The sequence below is a fragment of the Dinoponera quadriceps genome, unplaced genomic scaffold, assembly GCF_001313825.1.
Source record: "Dinoponera quadriceps isolate SergipeBrazil2010 unplaced genomic scaffold, ASM131382v1 scaffold113, whole genome shotgun sequence".
Taxonomy (NCBI): domain Eukaryota; kingdom Metazoa; phylum Arthropoda; class Insecta; order Hymenoptera; family Formicidae; genus Dinoponera; species Dinoponera quadriceps.
Window position 1 is genome coordinate 2,210,226 of NW_014554899.1, and position 15,783 is coordinate 2,226,008.

Sequence of the window (15,783 nt, forward strand, 5' to 3'; positions counted from 1 at the left end):
GCATCATATATGTTGTACCATTCCTTAAATGAAAAGTTACTAAATTTTCAGCTTTATACATACACACATTATACACACACGCTTTATACATAACACACAAGAATGAAAATCGTAGAAGTAACTCTAGTCATAATGGCTGGTGTTCAGACAAAAGAGCTCAATGGGTATCGCTTAGTGCTTATCGTCTGTGGCTAGAGTATTCTTTTAGATCCGTTATAGATCCAAGAGAATGAATGAATCAATCAGGATCAATCATTAAGCGCTCATTGAGCTGCTTTTCCTCTTGAACACAGGCAATGGCACTATAATTAATAATATAGTTGCAGCTTGTTATTTGTAAATCTGTGTAACATTTGGCCTGTTCTTTTTAGCTGAACTGGCTGCACTGTTTCAAGAAATTTACATATACATTGAAGCGTATGAAGCGTACGTACGAGATTCTCACGCTTCAGCGTGCGTATATTTCTTGAACTAGCGCGGCCGGGTAAAGTTCAGGTAAAACGAACAGACGAACAGAAAACTAGGAAGTAATACAGCATACATGACGCCGACTGTATAAGTAGCGATAGTATGTTATAGCAAAAATAAACCAACTATTCGTTATTCTTCTTTACTTTACTAAACTATATATCCGATTGAAAGTTTTAGAGGAACGTTTCTTTCTCCTTTTCTCACTCTCTATCTCTTACCGTCGAAAGGATAAAGCGCCCGGCATGTTCCTAACGGTGGTTGCGCGTCCACCTCGTCAACGTAGTACTCCTCACCACCGCTGCCGGGTAATGACGTTCTCGATTCACCGAGGCCAGATTCCGGGCTGTTCGTGGAACTGTGCATGAGTACCATAAAACGAAAACCGTGGCTATTCGTCTAGTGGAAGTGTCTAGTCTACTCTCATTTATGCCGACCGACATTGTAAGCCGAATATTTTCTTGGAAGAGAAGTTGCACGCGACCAGATCGCGACCTGGATTCGGATCTACCGTTGATAAGGCTCCATTTGTCAAATTGTGAAATGTGTGCAAAGCTAGTAACTCATACAGTAATATCGAAAATATTATCTCTGTTACTCGTGCCTGTCATTATCGATAAGATAAGAGCCATCCAATGAGAGCCTACAAATGTCGCAATATCTCTGAATAGATTAACGAATGTAGGAGTTAAAACGCAGAATTTATGATATAATACTAGAGCAGAGTAATAACAAGGACGAAAGAATGAAGAAATTTCAACTGCGCTCGACGCGAATAATGATGACGGAATCGATTTGTAAATCGAGAGATTCGTGAAGTTTGCAGACTTGCGTGTATGAAAATAGTGTAGTGTCACACTCCACCGTGTATTACCAAGGCGACTTACCCATGTGTCGGCTGTGGTGTGCCCGGTGCGCTTTTCTTGTGAACGGGCTGGTTCGCGTTCGCGTTACTGACGCTTGAGTCCGAGGCGGACCTCGAGAGGCTCTCTTCACCGCCCGAATGACTCGACCTTCGTGAACTTAACGGTCTCGTTGCTGAGCCATTACTAGTGGGTTTTCGCGGTGCTTGACTTGGGCTAAAAGCATAACAAAGTTAGGGAAACTTATAAAATTCGAGGTTTATCGGAGAAAAGTCGTAAAAATGCGCGCGTTACTCTGTGCAAATATCAATTCTTAAATAATCTAACGTCTAAAAGTTGGCGTTAGGGCTCAGATATAATGAAAGGAATAAAGAGCAAGGAATTTAATATAAGGAATAAGGAATAAGATATTTAAAATAAGCTATAGCTTAAAACACAATAAAAGAAATAGAGAGTAAGATACATATATAAAACCGTTTTAAAACGAGATAACCATTTTTACTATTTTTTAATAAATCTCTACTGTCATTATTAACACCTTTATTATTAAAAAAAGATAAATAAAACAGGCAAATAAGAATCACAAATGCCGTATGTAAGAGCGAAAGTATAGTATATATATATATATATATAAGTTCAGAATTATTATTTACTATACAATAGTTAAATATAGAATGTTTCGGTCTCGTCCTATCTCAAGCCACCTTCAGCGAAAAAAATAAAATAAAAATAAAACCTTACAATTTTTTTTATGTCATTGATATCTTTATATCATTTTTATTATTTGTTTTGATAATTATTGAATTAAATGTTTTATTGATTGACTGAATAGAACTGATTTTCCCCTATTTATATACTGATAATCCTTAGACATTTTGAAGTATAACTATCAGTCAATTTCTAAACACTATAAGCATACAAGTAATAAATAATATAATTTTAACAACATTCCTAATCCTAATTCCTTATTCCTTTATTGTAAATTAAAGCATAGTTGCCTTTATATCGAAATTTAATTCCCTTTTCCTAATTCCCCATATTTAATTCTTTATTTTCTTTCTTTTTCATTATGTCTGAGCTCTTAGACATTTTACTTCCCCAGTTGCATCACAATCTCCTCTCACTTAGTAGAGCAGCTATTTGTATGAGCGGTGGATAACGACGCAGATTTTCAGCGGTCTGTCCAACAATGCCAAACCTTACCTAGACAAACTAACGTCAGCACGCATTGCTTCCTCGAGGTAGCCTTGAAACTTTGCCAATTCGGCTCTGAGTTTGTCCAGCTTATTGCTGGACTGGTTTAACTGTCCCTCTATGCTCATCGGGTCTCCGAGGGCGGGATTCTGCTCGTACACGCCCTTCATTTTCATCAGACCGTCTCTCGCCGCGGTCTCCTGTTGGATCTTCGCTTGGATCTCGTCCAGTCTCTGCTGCAGTCTCTTTTTCCGCTGATTTGGTGGCAGATCGCTGCAGTCCTCCTTAGCGCCGTCGCCATAACCAGGCACGTTATTCTGGAATTTGTTACAATGAGTTTCATTTCTACAACGATGTTTTAATCACACAGAATTCCTTGAGACCCAAGAAACCTCTCACGGCATGTTATCGTCGAAATAATATGATCGTCGACACTAATTCGAAATTCAATACAATGATATTTTAACTTTGATTTTTGTAACCAATTAACAGAATCACGGTGTACCCAGATATCAGCAGATTGCGATTCCAAATCCCACCTTGGTAACAATCTGCTTATTTTCAACTGGAAGTTCCGTACTTGTGATCTGGGTCTCAAGAAAATAATAGAAGGAAAGATGATGAGAAAACTCGGAAACACATTTTGTTAGAGGACTCTCGTTACAGATTTCAGAAAGTTACTAATGAAAGCTAGCGCATTGATATTAATAAACAAATTTGATATCTAGTACTGTTCCTTGTTTTAAGCAATAATGAATAAAATGTATCCTCTGCAATAAAATAATGAAAAATAAAAATAACGGAATGATTTCAGAAATGGCGATGGCGTCCAACCCTCTTGGTGCTGCAAAATCTGTAGGTGTTAAATACGCGATGAAATTCTTATTTCTTTAACATCGTGGTTCCAATAAATTCATGAACTTGGATAAACCAATTGACTTCGTTAAGTGCGGATTTTATAGATTGTAGTTTTCGCGGATTTTCATGGGTTCGTTCAATTTAATTTTCTACGGAATAATTGAATTGCTGCTTGCCGATTCCGTTTCAAGCAAACGATTGTCTCTTTTTCTCTCTGTCTCACCTATTTACTATCTCATAAAGAATAAAGAAGACAAGCAAGTCGAGCACTTGTAAGGGTTCAGCGCACCAAAAGGATTAATCGGAAAGTGACGGCGATTGTATAGAGAAGGACAGACCTTTAAAGCTATGCACACCTCGATCAACTTCTGTTGTTCGCATGAAACAAATCCCAAAAGCGTATCATTCAGCGAATGAACAGGACGGACTTTTAGCAGTAGCGTGAGCGAGAACTCAGAAATTATGACTTTGGAAATATTAATTTCAAGCAGTATGTCAAGATATTTTATATTTATATCATGCAATATAAGAAGTGTGATATATTTAGTATATATATATTTTTTTAAACATTTAGTATAATTTTGTAGAAAATAAAACAAGTTAAAATTAATTCGAGCTTTACGGATTATTCTATGGTTTCATAAATCTTACATTTTAGGTTCATGGATTTTTGAAACTCTACTATAAATCACGTTTACATTAAACTCTGGATCGAATTCAATTGAAGTAGTGATATAATTTTAAGGGAATTACATTTCGTAGCGATTATGAAAATCACCTAGCACTTTGCGAGAAAATTAGTCTTATACCGATCAGAATGTATAATGCATAATCGCTGAGTTCACGCTCTTCTAAGACAAGAGGTTTTAATATCACAGATAATTTCTCTTTAAGAGGCAGAAAAGTTGTCAGTATTATATACAACTGCTATAACTGCGAGCGGATAAGCGAATCTACAGAGTACTTACTAAATATGATAATATCCCAATTCATAGCCCGTGATGATTGGAAACAAGAACGCCAGAGGCAGATTGAACCATCCACCAAATTAATAGAAAGTACAGAAGAAAAATAAGTTACGCTTTTCGTTATGAGAAATCGAACAAAGAGAGATTGCAAATTACAGTTGAGAAACGTATTAAAATATAGAGAGATACGGACGAGCTCGATTCGTCGATTTCTGATGAGATTATAAAAAAAAAGGAGTATACCAAGCATCTTTTTATTTTTATATGCTACAGTTATAAAAATTTATATTCTCAAATTACTTTGCCAAAGCTTCGTCAAAGCTTTCGACGAATAAAGTTCTACGGTATCGTAAAGCGCTCTCAAAAGGTGTACAAGTACAAAAATCGCTTCGAGTAATAATTAAGGATGCGTAAAAATCGCAATCCAAATAATAATAAATAACAGTGCGCAAACTAAAAAGTCGCTCATAAATAATATTATTGTAGCCGCTCGAAAGAATGCGAAATCTACTATAATATACATGCGCAATAGAAATCTGTGTGCACAGTAGGTCGCAGGCCTGTCGGCGAATAAGATGCAAGTATATATAAATATATATATATATATATAAATAATAAATGAAAATAATAAAATAATACGGCGGTTTTCAAAGGATTTTCGTGCATGCTGTAATATTTTTCAATATTCCGTTTATCCGTTCCTTCTTACGAAACTCGTAAAAGCGATAAGTAAATTGCGTTAATCCTTGTACAGAGTCGGGTAAGTTCTGAGGTTGCACATTTCTTCAGAAAGAAATTAGAAAGTTTACTGAGCATACAATCGTTGCCAAAAGATCGTGATGATAATTTGATGGGATCAAACCGCTAGTCTTCATGACTCCGCAAGAATTAATATGTATAGAGTGTTCGAAAAGATATTGTTCCACTTTAGAAACTGAGATAAAAATTCTTGGAACGTAACAATCGAAGAATTTAAAACATTTAATTCTCATATCACTCATTATGTTTTTCATTATATTACACATAATTTTAAAGAAGTTACAATTCATTGTGATATGATGTCACCTTTCAGAACACCCTATCGATTGAGAATATCGCACTCATTACCATGGAAAGATTTTCATGATGATCTTCCAAAGGAACTATGGAGGAATATCTACCTTATTGCTGCTGAAGATTCCGAAGAGGCCTACCCTCTTCTTGATCTTGCCGCCGGAGACGGTTCCTTTGACTGTGAGGTGATTGTGAATCGGCTGCATGACCGGCTGCGCCAGTTGGCTGTTGCTGTCGTAGTTTTTGGCGACTGATAGATCTTCGAAGGGGAAGTCGCCAGGCGGCTGAAAACCGCTCTTGTAGCGCTCGATCACCAGCATCGTGTCCTCTTTCTCGTTAATTTCGTTCGCTGCCTTTTCGATGCCGTCAAGACACTGAGCAATTATCGGCGCCACTGCTCGCTCGATCTCCACCGACTTCATCATGTAATTTCGCATGTTCTTTATCCTCTTTTCGTCCAGTTCCTACAGCACAAACGTTATATATAGTGGTATGTAATAAAAGAACATGCGGAATTATAACCTAAGATCGAACAAATTCAAATCTAAAGGGGTAACATCTTTATAATGTCTATTGAACTTTCCGACCTTTTAGATGATGATAAATATTTTTTAACATTCCGTGCACGCCGACTGTAAAGATATCCTTTAATATCGTCGCGAAATATCACCAATATATATGACTAAATATAAAACGTTCAGTTATGACAAAATATATACTCAGTTATGACAAAACGGTACCTGAAGATGCTGGAACACTTCCGGCATCGCTGTGTGGTAATGCAACGTCTGCATGTCATTCGTTTTCTGCAGCTGATTAGCGTATTCCGTTTTAGCTTCCTCGCTCTGCTGGGTCTTTAGGGTCATATTCATTCTCTGTTTCTCGACCTGCGTGTCATGCAAAGCAATCGATTATCCTTTAATTCAACATTTCTAGTAAAAAATTTTTATTTAAAACATTCTAAAACCGTGAAATAATATATTTGAAGGTAAGAGATTTTTTTCCAGAAAGTATGTTGATTATAAAAAGAGAGAAATTTATTTAAAATTTATGTACCTCTGCCCTCGAGAGATTAAGATCCGCGTCTGCTCGTTGATAGTTCTCGACAGCGCGTTCCGCCTCGCGGAAGGCTTTCTCGTAAGCCTTCCTGGCGCGCTCCAGGTTGCCGATTTGACCGGCTAAAGTGGCCATCAGTCGTGCGCCTTCCTGCAAGTGCTTCTTACGATCCTCCTTGAAATCCTTCACCAGGATGTTCAACTCCCGCAAGACGTTAGCCTGAAGATTTTCCGCGATCACCTCTCTTTGGCCGGCCTGATCGTTTACTTCGTTCAGCTCCAGTTTGAACGCCCGACAAGGACTATATCTGGCAATCACAAGTTGCATTAGTATCAGCTAGATAACATTGGCTGATTTAATATCTCAGTAAACACCAACTAACAATAACATAATATCAGCGTTACAATTTTCCACTCAACAATGTGAATGCAATATAACGCGTATGTTATGTAACAGTTTGTTGAGTGGCAAATTATAACATTGATGTTGCGTTACTGATAGTTGGTGTTTACTGGATATAATAGACTCTTCTTCATGGCTTAATATAATCGTCGTGCGTGGAAAAAATAAAATTAGAGCTTGGTTGCGCAGAATAAGCAAATAGCGTCCACGCGAGTCAATTTCGCGGAACACGAGAAGCCGAAATCTCGGCCTACACAAATTAGTGTGACGCACGACGGAGATTGGGTCAAGAGTGCGAGGGTTTCTTGCAAAGTTATTGAACTTATAAAGTATCTCACCCACGCAATAAGATAAATGGGCCGCTTCTGTTTTCTATCAGGGTCTGCGACGCGCGTCCGTTTTCGGTCGATGAATAAGCGAATTTTGCGCGACGACCATGAGCTTCTCGTCGTGATAAAGCTCGTCTTTTTTCAGTCAGGATGCAATTACAATTGTTACGTTTCGCGCGAGACTCGACGTAAAATCGGTAGTTTATAGAAGAGGGAATTTTATTGTATTTTAGGAAATTTCTTCGTAATATTTTTCGTATACAGTATCCGGTCGAAATTTTAGTTCTACATTAAATCTATCTAGTCCGACATCAAGTTTTCAAAAATTTATTGCGTTCCTTTGATGCTACAAATGGGAAAGTTATTTCCGTTTTCTCTATTTAAAGATTTAATGTAGAATTTAAATTTCCTCCCGGAAGGTCTGAATTCTGTTTGTAGCATCAAAGGAGCATTATTAAGCGCTCTTCTGATACTACAAATGGGAAATTATTCCCGTTTTCTCCACTTGAAGACTTAATGTAGAACCAAGCAGACTTAATGTAGGGTCAAAATTTCGATTCGGGTAAAGTTATAGTTTTGAAGACTCGGAAAAAAAATTGTTTTTTCAATTTTCCGCAGATATTTTCGGTTTCTTATCTTCTTCACGAAAAAAGTAAATGTAAATGTAAACAGGTTTTAACCGAACACAGATTTTTCCGAACGTATTTTTCTTTCCTAGGGATCATGGACCGAAAAAATCCGCGAAAAAACTGGAAGAAACCGGTTTTCCGAGTCTTCAAAATTATAGGCAAAATAGAAAGAATATTTTACTGTGTTTATGAGGTAAAAAATAAATGAACACCTGCTTACATCGCTTTAATCTCGCGAGCGTCAATTATTGTAGAAAAGGATATTGCCTTTTTATTCGTCGAGGTGCAGTATCTATTTCTCTCGATCACCCAGTGGTGTAATTTATCTCAGCTGCGGGCGATTTAAATACATGTTTGTACTCTTTCATGTTTTGTACATATATGCTCACTCAACGAACTTATCTACGATCGTCGGTAATTCGATAGAGAGAAACGAGGGGATAGAGAAAGAGAGGGAGAAAGAGAAAGAGAGAGAGAGAGAGAGAGAGAGAACGTAGCTTTATACTTACTGATAATCCTCCTCTTCCTTCTTCTTCGGTTGATAGCTCTTGACGAGACGTCTGCAACAAAGAAAGGAAAGGAGATTACTGGTGCACGCGTGTCGTTCTCACGGAGGTGAAATGACACCGTGGCTTATCGCCGGCAGAGTTTATGCAATTAGTACGAACAGAAGTATTAGATAACCCGGAAATATGTGTGAATCGGCAGGAAGTGATTTTTATACCACCACCGTCGCCGACGTGCTTTGTTATTGCTGCTGCTTTTCGTGGATTTTTTGTTTCTCTCACCGAAACGGCGATCGGTTCCTCTTACGACCGTTCTCGCGGGCGCGCGTGCGAATTCATACGTATGATTTTGCATCACGAAGGGATGGCGCATCGCGGAAAGTTAAATCACGAACTCGCGCGGCCGCGATAATCGAAGCGACTATCAGATCTTCGCGACGGGGAAGAAAGAGAGTGAGGGAGCGCGGGATTATTTTCGGTTCGGCGTGGGATTAAACGCGGATCTGGGCGTGCCGTTTTCATTTTTACAGTGCGCCAGCGGACTATAAATACGCTATCGCGCGGCATCTGACGTGCTCTGCCCTTGATACGACGTGGAGCAGCGCGAGGAGAGGATCCCGCGGAAAAATCGCGCAGGCAGATGAGAAAAAGGGAACGGAACAAAGCGCGAGCGAGCGAGCGACGGTAAAAATCGCCTTGTGCAAGATCACTTACAAGGCGAAACCGTGTAACTTCGGAAGCCTGCCCCCGGACAACACGCGAATGTATCACGCTACGAGAGAGCGCTATTATCTGGACGACTGACTGTGTAGCCGAGATTCTGCGGAGTTGACTCGCGGTACCCCGGACGTTACTCGATTATCCAGTTAATCTCCCGAGGATCAGCCGCTGGGTAACCCCCCTTTCCTCCGCCCCTGTGAAATTTCTAGATATTACCCAAGTACGGACGCGATTTTCTTCCGGACACTTTACCGACGCCGCGCGCTCTATGTATTCCGGATGTTACGTGCTCACGGGTAATTTTCCGGTTAGTTGGTAGCCGGGTAATTTGTCGGGTATTATATGGAGTCGCGGATAAATTTTCCAGCGGTGTGCCCTAGAAAGAGAGTATCCTAGGAATGCTGATCGCGCGACTTTGCCTGAAAGTGAGTCCTCCGTGGTCGACGAAGATTGCGGTATTAAGATGCGAGGAACATGCGCTTATGGCAATTTGCGCGCGTATGTAACTGCGAGGCGAACGTGCGCGACGAAACGCGCGAAATCCCGGCAGGGTCGCTTCGATTAACCCCCTTCGTGCACTCTCCGAGGGTTCGAAATTCACCGGTGCCCCGCGTGCTCTCTCCCATCGCGCGTGCCGCTTTAACGATGCGCGCACCTTGCTCGAGACCTGAGATTTGCATAACTCGTCAATACTCAATAATTGTGTTGTAATAGTTTCAATAATCGTAATTTCAATATTTCTGCGAATAGTACAGTCGCAGTAATTGATAATTAGCAGCGTTGTATCTCTCATTAACCGTCGTTCCTCCGCAAATTTATTTCTCTGAGACTTTATTTTCATCGGGACGAATTCGCATGATTTTGAATTAGTTGTATAGAAAAGAAATAATTTTAAATCAACGATAGATATTTTTATATGTAAGCAAAAACATTATGTATGAGCAAAAATATTTTTAGTTTTGTATCGAGTGCAAGTAATATTTGCATCGATACAAATTTAATCAAATCAAGACTGAAGATCTACTAAGAAGATTATAATATTTTTGTTTATACACGAGAATATCTATTCTTGATTTAAGATTAATTTTTTTCTGTGTGCACCTTCGCAAATTTTTCGCCGAGCCGTAGGCCAAAACAAGCGGCGCGTTAATTATGACTGATATCGCGTGCAGGTGCCGGCGTCGTTTTCGCGCGACGTACGGCGCACAACACATCGAAGTGCGCGACGAAGTAATTAAGCGTAATGCAAAACGTAGTAATTAAGCGCGGGAGTGGATGGATTTCGAGACACCCGATAGAACAAAAGTGCGCCACAGTGGACGGCATTCACGGAGCAGACAAGGGACCCCTTTAACACAATATTACTAGCTACATATCCAGCGTCCCTGAACTCACGGGGTGCGTGAGACACGCTCGTTATACAGGATGTCCCATTGAAATCGTTCGCCTCGGATGCCTCACCCTTTGTCCGGGCACCTCGGCAAAAAGAAGCAGTACGAGCACGAGACCCGCACGACAGGGTGCAAGGTGTAAGGTGCACGAGAGCATTGACGGACCCTGCAGCACCTGCTTATGCCGGCAAGTTTCGTCGCTTTATATCATTTTCTCTAAATAGCAAACAGAGAGGCACATTTCAGGGAGATTTCATGTTTACAATTGTTGCGAAACATTTATTTTTAAAGAAAAGGAAAAAATCATAAATTAAAAATAGAATAAGAGCAATAAATTCTACTGATGATGGACTGTGAAAATATCGAGGTGTCGGTTGCGTCTCGAAATCCTTTCCTCCCTTTTATATTCTCCAATCTTTGTTTTTATGAGCATGCATTTCTCACCTGAGTTTCGCCGCATATTCCACCTCGATAGCGCAGCGGTCGCGTACGAAGTGGCCATATCTCTCGAGGAACTCTATCCCTTTCTGCGTGTGCAGGGACAGATTTTCAAACTGGTCCTGGAAGCACAGGCAAAAGAAATCATAGAGCCTTATGTTTGATTTTCTTACTTATAAAAGTATGTATCTTCATGTATCTTCATTACTTATAAAATATCAGAGATCTCAGAATCTCAGAACAGTCGAGAATGAATCAGAACGTAACGCAAGATAACGCCGGTCAGCAACAAATCATTTCGCGTTACATTCTTGTTCAGGATGGTTGAAGAAGAGCGAAAGAGAAATTTAGTTCAAACGTAGAGTCAAGTGAAAAGAGATCGTAAGGAGACTTGTTTCTAAGGACGACATTTTTATGTCTCAGGATATTATTTTTAAGCTGCACGCGCTCCCTGAATTGCAGATTTCGTCCCGTCAAGAGAGTGAAGATTTTTCTCCGTCGAACGAACAATCCGACCGTATCTATCGCGGTCGACGACTGAGAAAAACCTCTTGGCACACATACGCCCCTCGTTTCCTCCTCCTCCTCCTCCACTTCCCCTTCCTACACCTCCATCACCACCACAGGACAATGAGGAATTTCGCAAGCGACGCGCGCGGAAAGATTTCCGAACACCGTTTAGCGGCTCGGCACGAAAAGTGAAACTGGACACACTATCGTTTAGTTACCCCGAGCAGGAGAGAACGTGAACAACGTTAATATACACATTAGCGACTCGTAATTTATAACTGCGGTGATATATTATCATCCGGAAAATAAACGAGTCAAATCCCTTCGCAGGGACAGCAATTTCTCACATTTAGTCATGTAAATTCGCAACATAGTTTCCTCATCGTTAATTGTTCATATTTATGTATTTTTCTTGACGATTCGACTATGAAAGAGAAAGAAAAAATCGCGAAAAATTATATGAGTAACAATTGCAAAAATAATATATAAAAAAAAAATAATTCTTCAAAGTGATAAAATTGCACTTATTGTCCATTTATCTTAATGTTGCGTTAATTTTTCAGGACGAAGATCATACATGTATTATACTTCGATAATATAATATAACAATGGTCATTACTCCTCTCTTCGTCATAAAAAATGCGAATTTTGTAGTTCTCGGCTACTGGAAAATTGGAAAATCGTAGGAACATATCGCAAGCGACATCTTCGAACCCAGCGATCGAGTCTCTCTCTACTCAAGACGGAATACGAGTTTTATCGTTCAAGGACGAACGTATCTTTCAACATTTACGCCATGGCGCTTGCTTAAGGATAAATCGGGCCGCGTTGCAGGTCATGGCAGAAAGAGACGAAAGATCGGCCCGTACGTATGGCTGGCATTCGAAACGCGTTACTTTCATTTCCAACGAGCGGCCATTCAAGGGCCAGGCGCGTCTTTTTACAGCCTATGTGCGTGCGTCGCGAGTGCGTCCTTCTTCGTCTCCTTTCGCGATGTCTCACCTTGCCATCTTATGGAGCAAAAAAGTTACGAGATCTCGACCGGGACCCCTGAGTCACGTGTGCGCGATTTGCGGCTCGGCCAGCCGAACGGCGCAGAACGGAAGGAGGAAGTCGCGCAAGATTTTCCTCCACTCAGCCGTGGATGAATTTTAATAAATAAGTGCGACAAAAAATTGATGTCTCTCTCCCTCCCTGTAAGTCTGTGAGATACCTACTAATCTTTCGTATCTATCGCGGTTTCGCCTAGTTAAAGCTTCGATCGACATGATCGATTAAATTAATAATTCCTGAGCATTGCTACTGCATTTTCTTTTTTAAATCCAGAGATCTTAAGTAGGAGTACTCGTTATTTTTTCATTCAAGTCATGAATACCATGGATTTCGTAGTCTACGAAATCTACTAATAAATCTAATAATAAATCTATTAATAAATATACTAATAAACCTACAAATTCGTAATCTTCGTAGTCCTTGAATCAATAAAGACTCATTGAAATATATGCAGCATTAGCTTTACAAATTCTCAGATTCGTAGAATCTACAGGTTCTCCAATTAGTGAACTCTGAATTCTCAGCTCGTAACGTCGATACCGTCTCTCTTCGTCGATCTATTGCCATCCTTTTAGATTTATTACGCAAGAGAACGACGATATTCGTAATATTATTTATCGTTTTTGTTATGAGTAGCATTGAGAAAGTAAGAGATAGAAACGAGAAGAAAAAAAATATAAAGTATGATTTTCCATGGGCCGTCGCGGCGGGTCATGGGTTAAGTCGTAAATTTGCTCTTCGTGATCTACGTAATGATTTTATTTCGCCCGTTCAGGTTTATAGCTTTACGCGGCGAATTCGAGTCGCACTTAGGTCGCGATCACGACGAAATCACTCGTGCGTCTCTTTACGTCGGATCGGAACAACTTTCTCATTGTGATCACTGTATAACTCGAAATGTGGCTTGAGCAATTTGCAATAAAATAACGGAGAACTGGTAGCGCAGGTGATAGTCGAACCGCAGCTTTCGTGCACACGCGACGTGGAACGGTGACGGGCAATAGGCGATCGGTTCTTTTCTCTCCGCAAGTCGCTCGGTATCTCGGCGCGGATTATTAAACTCGATTTTTCCTTCATGCTGGATATCGCGAAATGCTGATAACGCCGCGAACCGCGATACGGTTATTCTCATATCGTAGAATGGGAAATGCTGATAATAACGAACTGTTCAGCGAATTCCTGTGTATTCTCGTAGGAAACTCCGATAATTATCTAAAATAATCTGAACATCATCCAAATATTCATTCGCACGGATAGAAATCGGTTATGCGTGTTAATAATACAGAAATGTATGCCCGAAAAATCCACCGAAATTACATTTCCGACAAAAAATCCATCAAAAGTGTTTGAATTATTTTTAATAAATTGAGACACATCGAGCCCATCACGCGAGATTTATGTCAAGTCTTCACCCCAGTAGGGTAAGAGTATTGATGCCTCCATAACATCGAAGTAATGACAACGTATCTAATTTCCACCGTCGTTTTCATGCTGATTTGATTACCGGGTAATTCGATAGAAACGAATTAAATTATACCCTATTATGACGAATCGATAACTGTCGGGGTGACAACGTGAATCCGAGGCTAGCGAGCTTCCGCCGACCAATCCTGCGTTTCCCTGCCGCCGCAGGTCGATACATGGAAAACGCACCGGCGAGTATGACTCACCACTCTCGGTGCGACTTTATCCAAAAAGGTATTCTCGCAGAAGGACGGCCATACTCGAGCGGACAATTCGTCCAACAAATAAAATCCGTCCAACATAATATCCGAGAGATACCAGATTCTCCGACGCGTCCTTTATTCACTTGTATCTTGTCTCGTTCGGATATAGATATCGTAAAATGCAAGTGCGTAACAATCAGAGTATCCTGAAATTCAAGAAACCAATAATCTGGGGGTAAAATTCTGAGATCGTAAAAATTCCAATACGACATCGTAGCACTCCCGATATCGTAAAAATTTCACCTTCTTCGGGAAATACTGCCTTCGCTTATGCATCCTTTTCTCTCGGATTCGTACGGTACACAATTGATTAGAAAAGAAAGTATTTTTCGAAAATTCTATATAAGAAACTCGAGAATGTGAGCTTAATAATTCTAAAGTGCACTTCGAGAAGATCACCCTCTTGAGGAAATGCCTTCTTTTACTTTTCGTTCACTTTTCCGGGATTCTGGCACGGCTCACGTCTGCAGTAGTAACGGGGTATAGAAAGGGAGAAAAAGAAAGAGCAGACACGGGGGAGGAAGGAGCAGGTTTATGGAGACGATCGATAAGAACAGCGTGCTCTGGAGCAAAAGTGGCTAAAAAAGGTACATTGTAAAAATGGTTTTGAACCTAAGAGTCACGAATAGAGCCTACTATGGGTTCGAACAAGTGTGTATTATGAGTCACGGAATAGCGTCGGGGGTGGCTTCCACCCTCTCCACCCTATTGATCCCACATTTCTGTATACTCATGCAACTCGAGTGGGACGGACGAGAAAATAAAGGGCGAACGGAATAGTTTCGATGAAAGTTAGAGAGAGAAAGAGAGAGAGAGAGAGGTGAAAAAAGGGGACAAAGGAGGGTGAAAAAAGGGAATATCGCGGAAGGAAGATCTGGGGAGAATGCTTGTCTAAAACTATTAGAACCGTCTATTATAAGAGAATCATCTGTTGCAACTTTCTCGGTTTCTTAAATTATACATTTTTCAAACATCTATATTTAATCGTCCTCTTCTGTTTATATCCCGTTTCACTTTTACGTTTATTATAATATTTCGAAACAGAGGACAATTTGCTTTTTCGGAAGCCTTATAAAAAAACTCAATACTTACACGAAACGAAGGTCCTCGTTTTTTTCCGATAAAGAGCCCTGCTAAACATTCGACAAACTGCTGAAAAATTTAACGAATATTGTGACCTAATTTTGCGCGATTTTACGATGTACAAAAGAGACCAGGTCGTGTCATAAATTACGAATAACGGTGAAATAACGGCGAATGCGAAAGTGGAGAAAAAATCTCGGATGAGAAGAGCTCCATGCGCGCACGCGCAAGAATTTTTATATTTGCCCGAAGAGAAAAACGTTGGAAGAACGGAGGGGAAAAATACAGAAAGGTCACATCGACGTCGATCGCCATTATCGCGCTTCGCTGTGCGTTCGGAATCGCACAGAATGCATTTACGGGCTTCACCTCGGCAAACAGCACAATGCGTTCGGTGTTCGCGATAGAATACGTATAATCGTAGATTATGCGTTCCGAGTCTTCACGATGGTCGGCACGTGACAAGAGTCGCTATTGGGAACACGTGGAGACTGAAGTAGGTAATCGGAATTCCGTCATGCGGTCGGAAACAAAG

General features: G+C 40.3%; 1 protein-coding gene across 5 annotated transcripts in view; it reads right to left on the bottom strand.

Annotated features, from left to right (window-relative positions):
* LOC106742572 (formin-binding protein 1-like) overlaps positions 1 to 15,783 on the bottom strand; it is a 32,461-nt gene that overhangs the window by 3,966 nt on the left and 12,712 nt on the right. Inside the window, exons 2-10 of one of the 5 annotated variants that reach the window (XM_014615669.1) lie at positions 10,882 to 10,997; positions 8,330 to 8,380; positions 6,461 to 6,767; positions 6,145 to 6,291; positions 5,512 to 5,868; positions 3,722 to 3,751; positions 2,535 to 2,842; positions 1,356 to 1,547; positions 690 to 826 (exon numbers count right to left, since the gene is read on the bottom strand). In XM_014615669.1, the coding sequence (XP_014471155.1) occupies positions 690 to 826; positions 1,356 to 1,547; positions 2,535 to 2,842; positions 3,722 to 3,751; positions 5,512 to 5,868; positions 6,145 to 6,291; positions 6,461 to 6,767; positions 8,330 to 8,380; positions 10,882 to 10,997 (1,645 nt within the window). The remainder of the gene's footprint in view (positions 1 to 689; positions 827 to 1,355; positions 1,548 to 2,534; positions 2,843 to 3,721; positions 3,752 to 5,511; positions 5,869 to 6,144; positions 6,292 to 6,460; positions 6,768 to 8,329; positions 8,381 to 10,881; positions 10,998 to 15,783) is intronic. The other 4 variants (XM_014615670.1, XM_014615671.1, XM_014615672.1 and 1 more) reach the window with 4 other exon arrangements.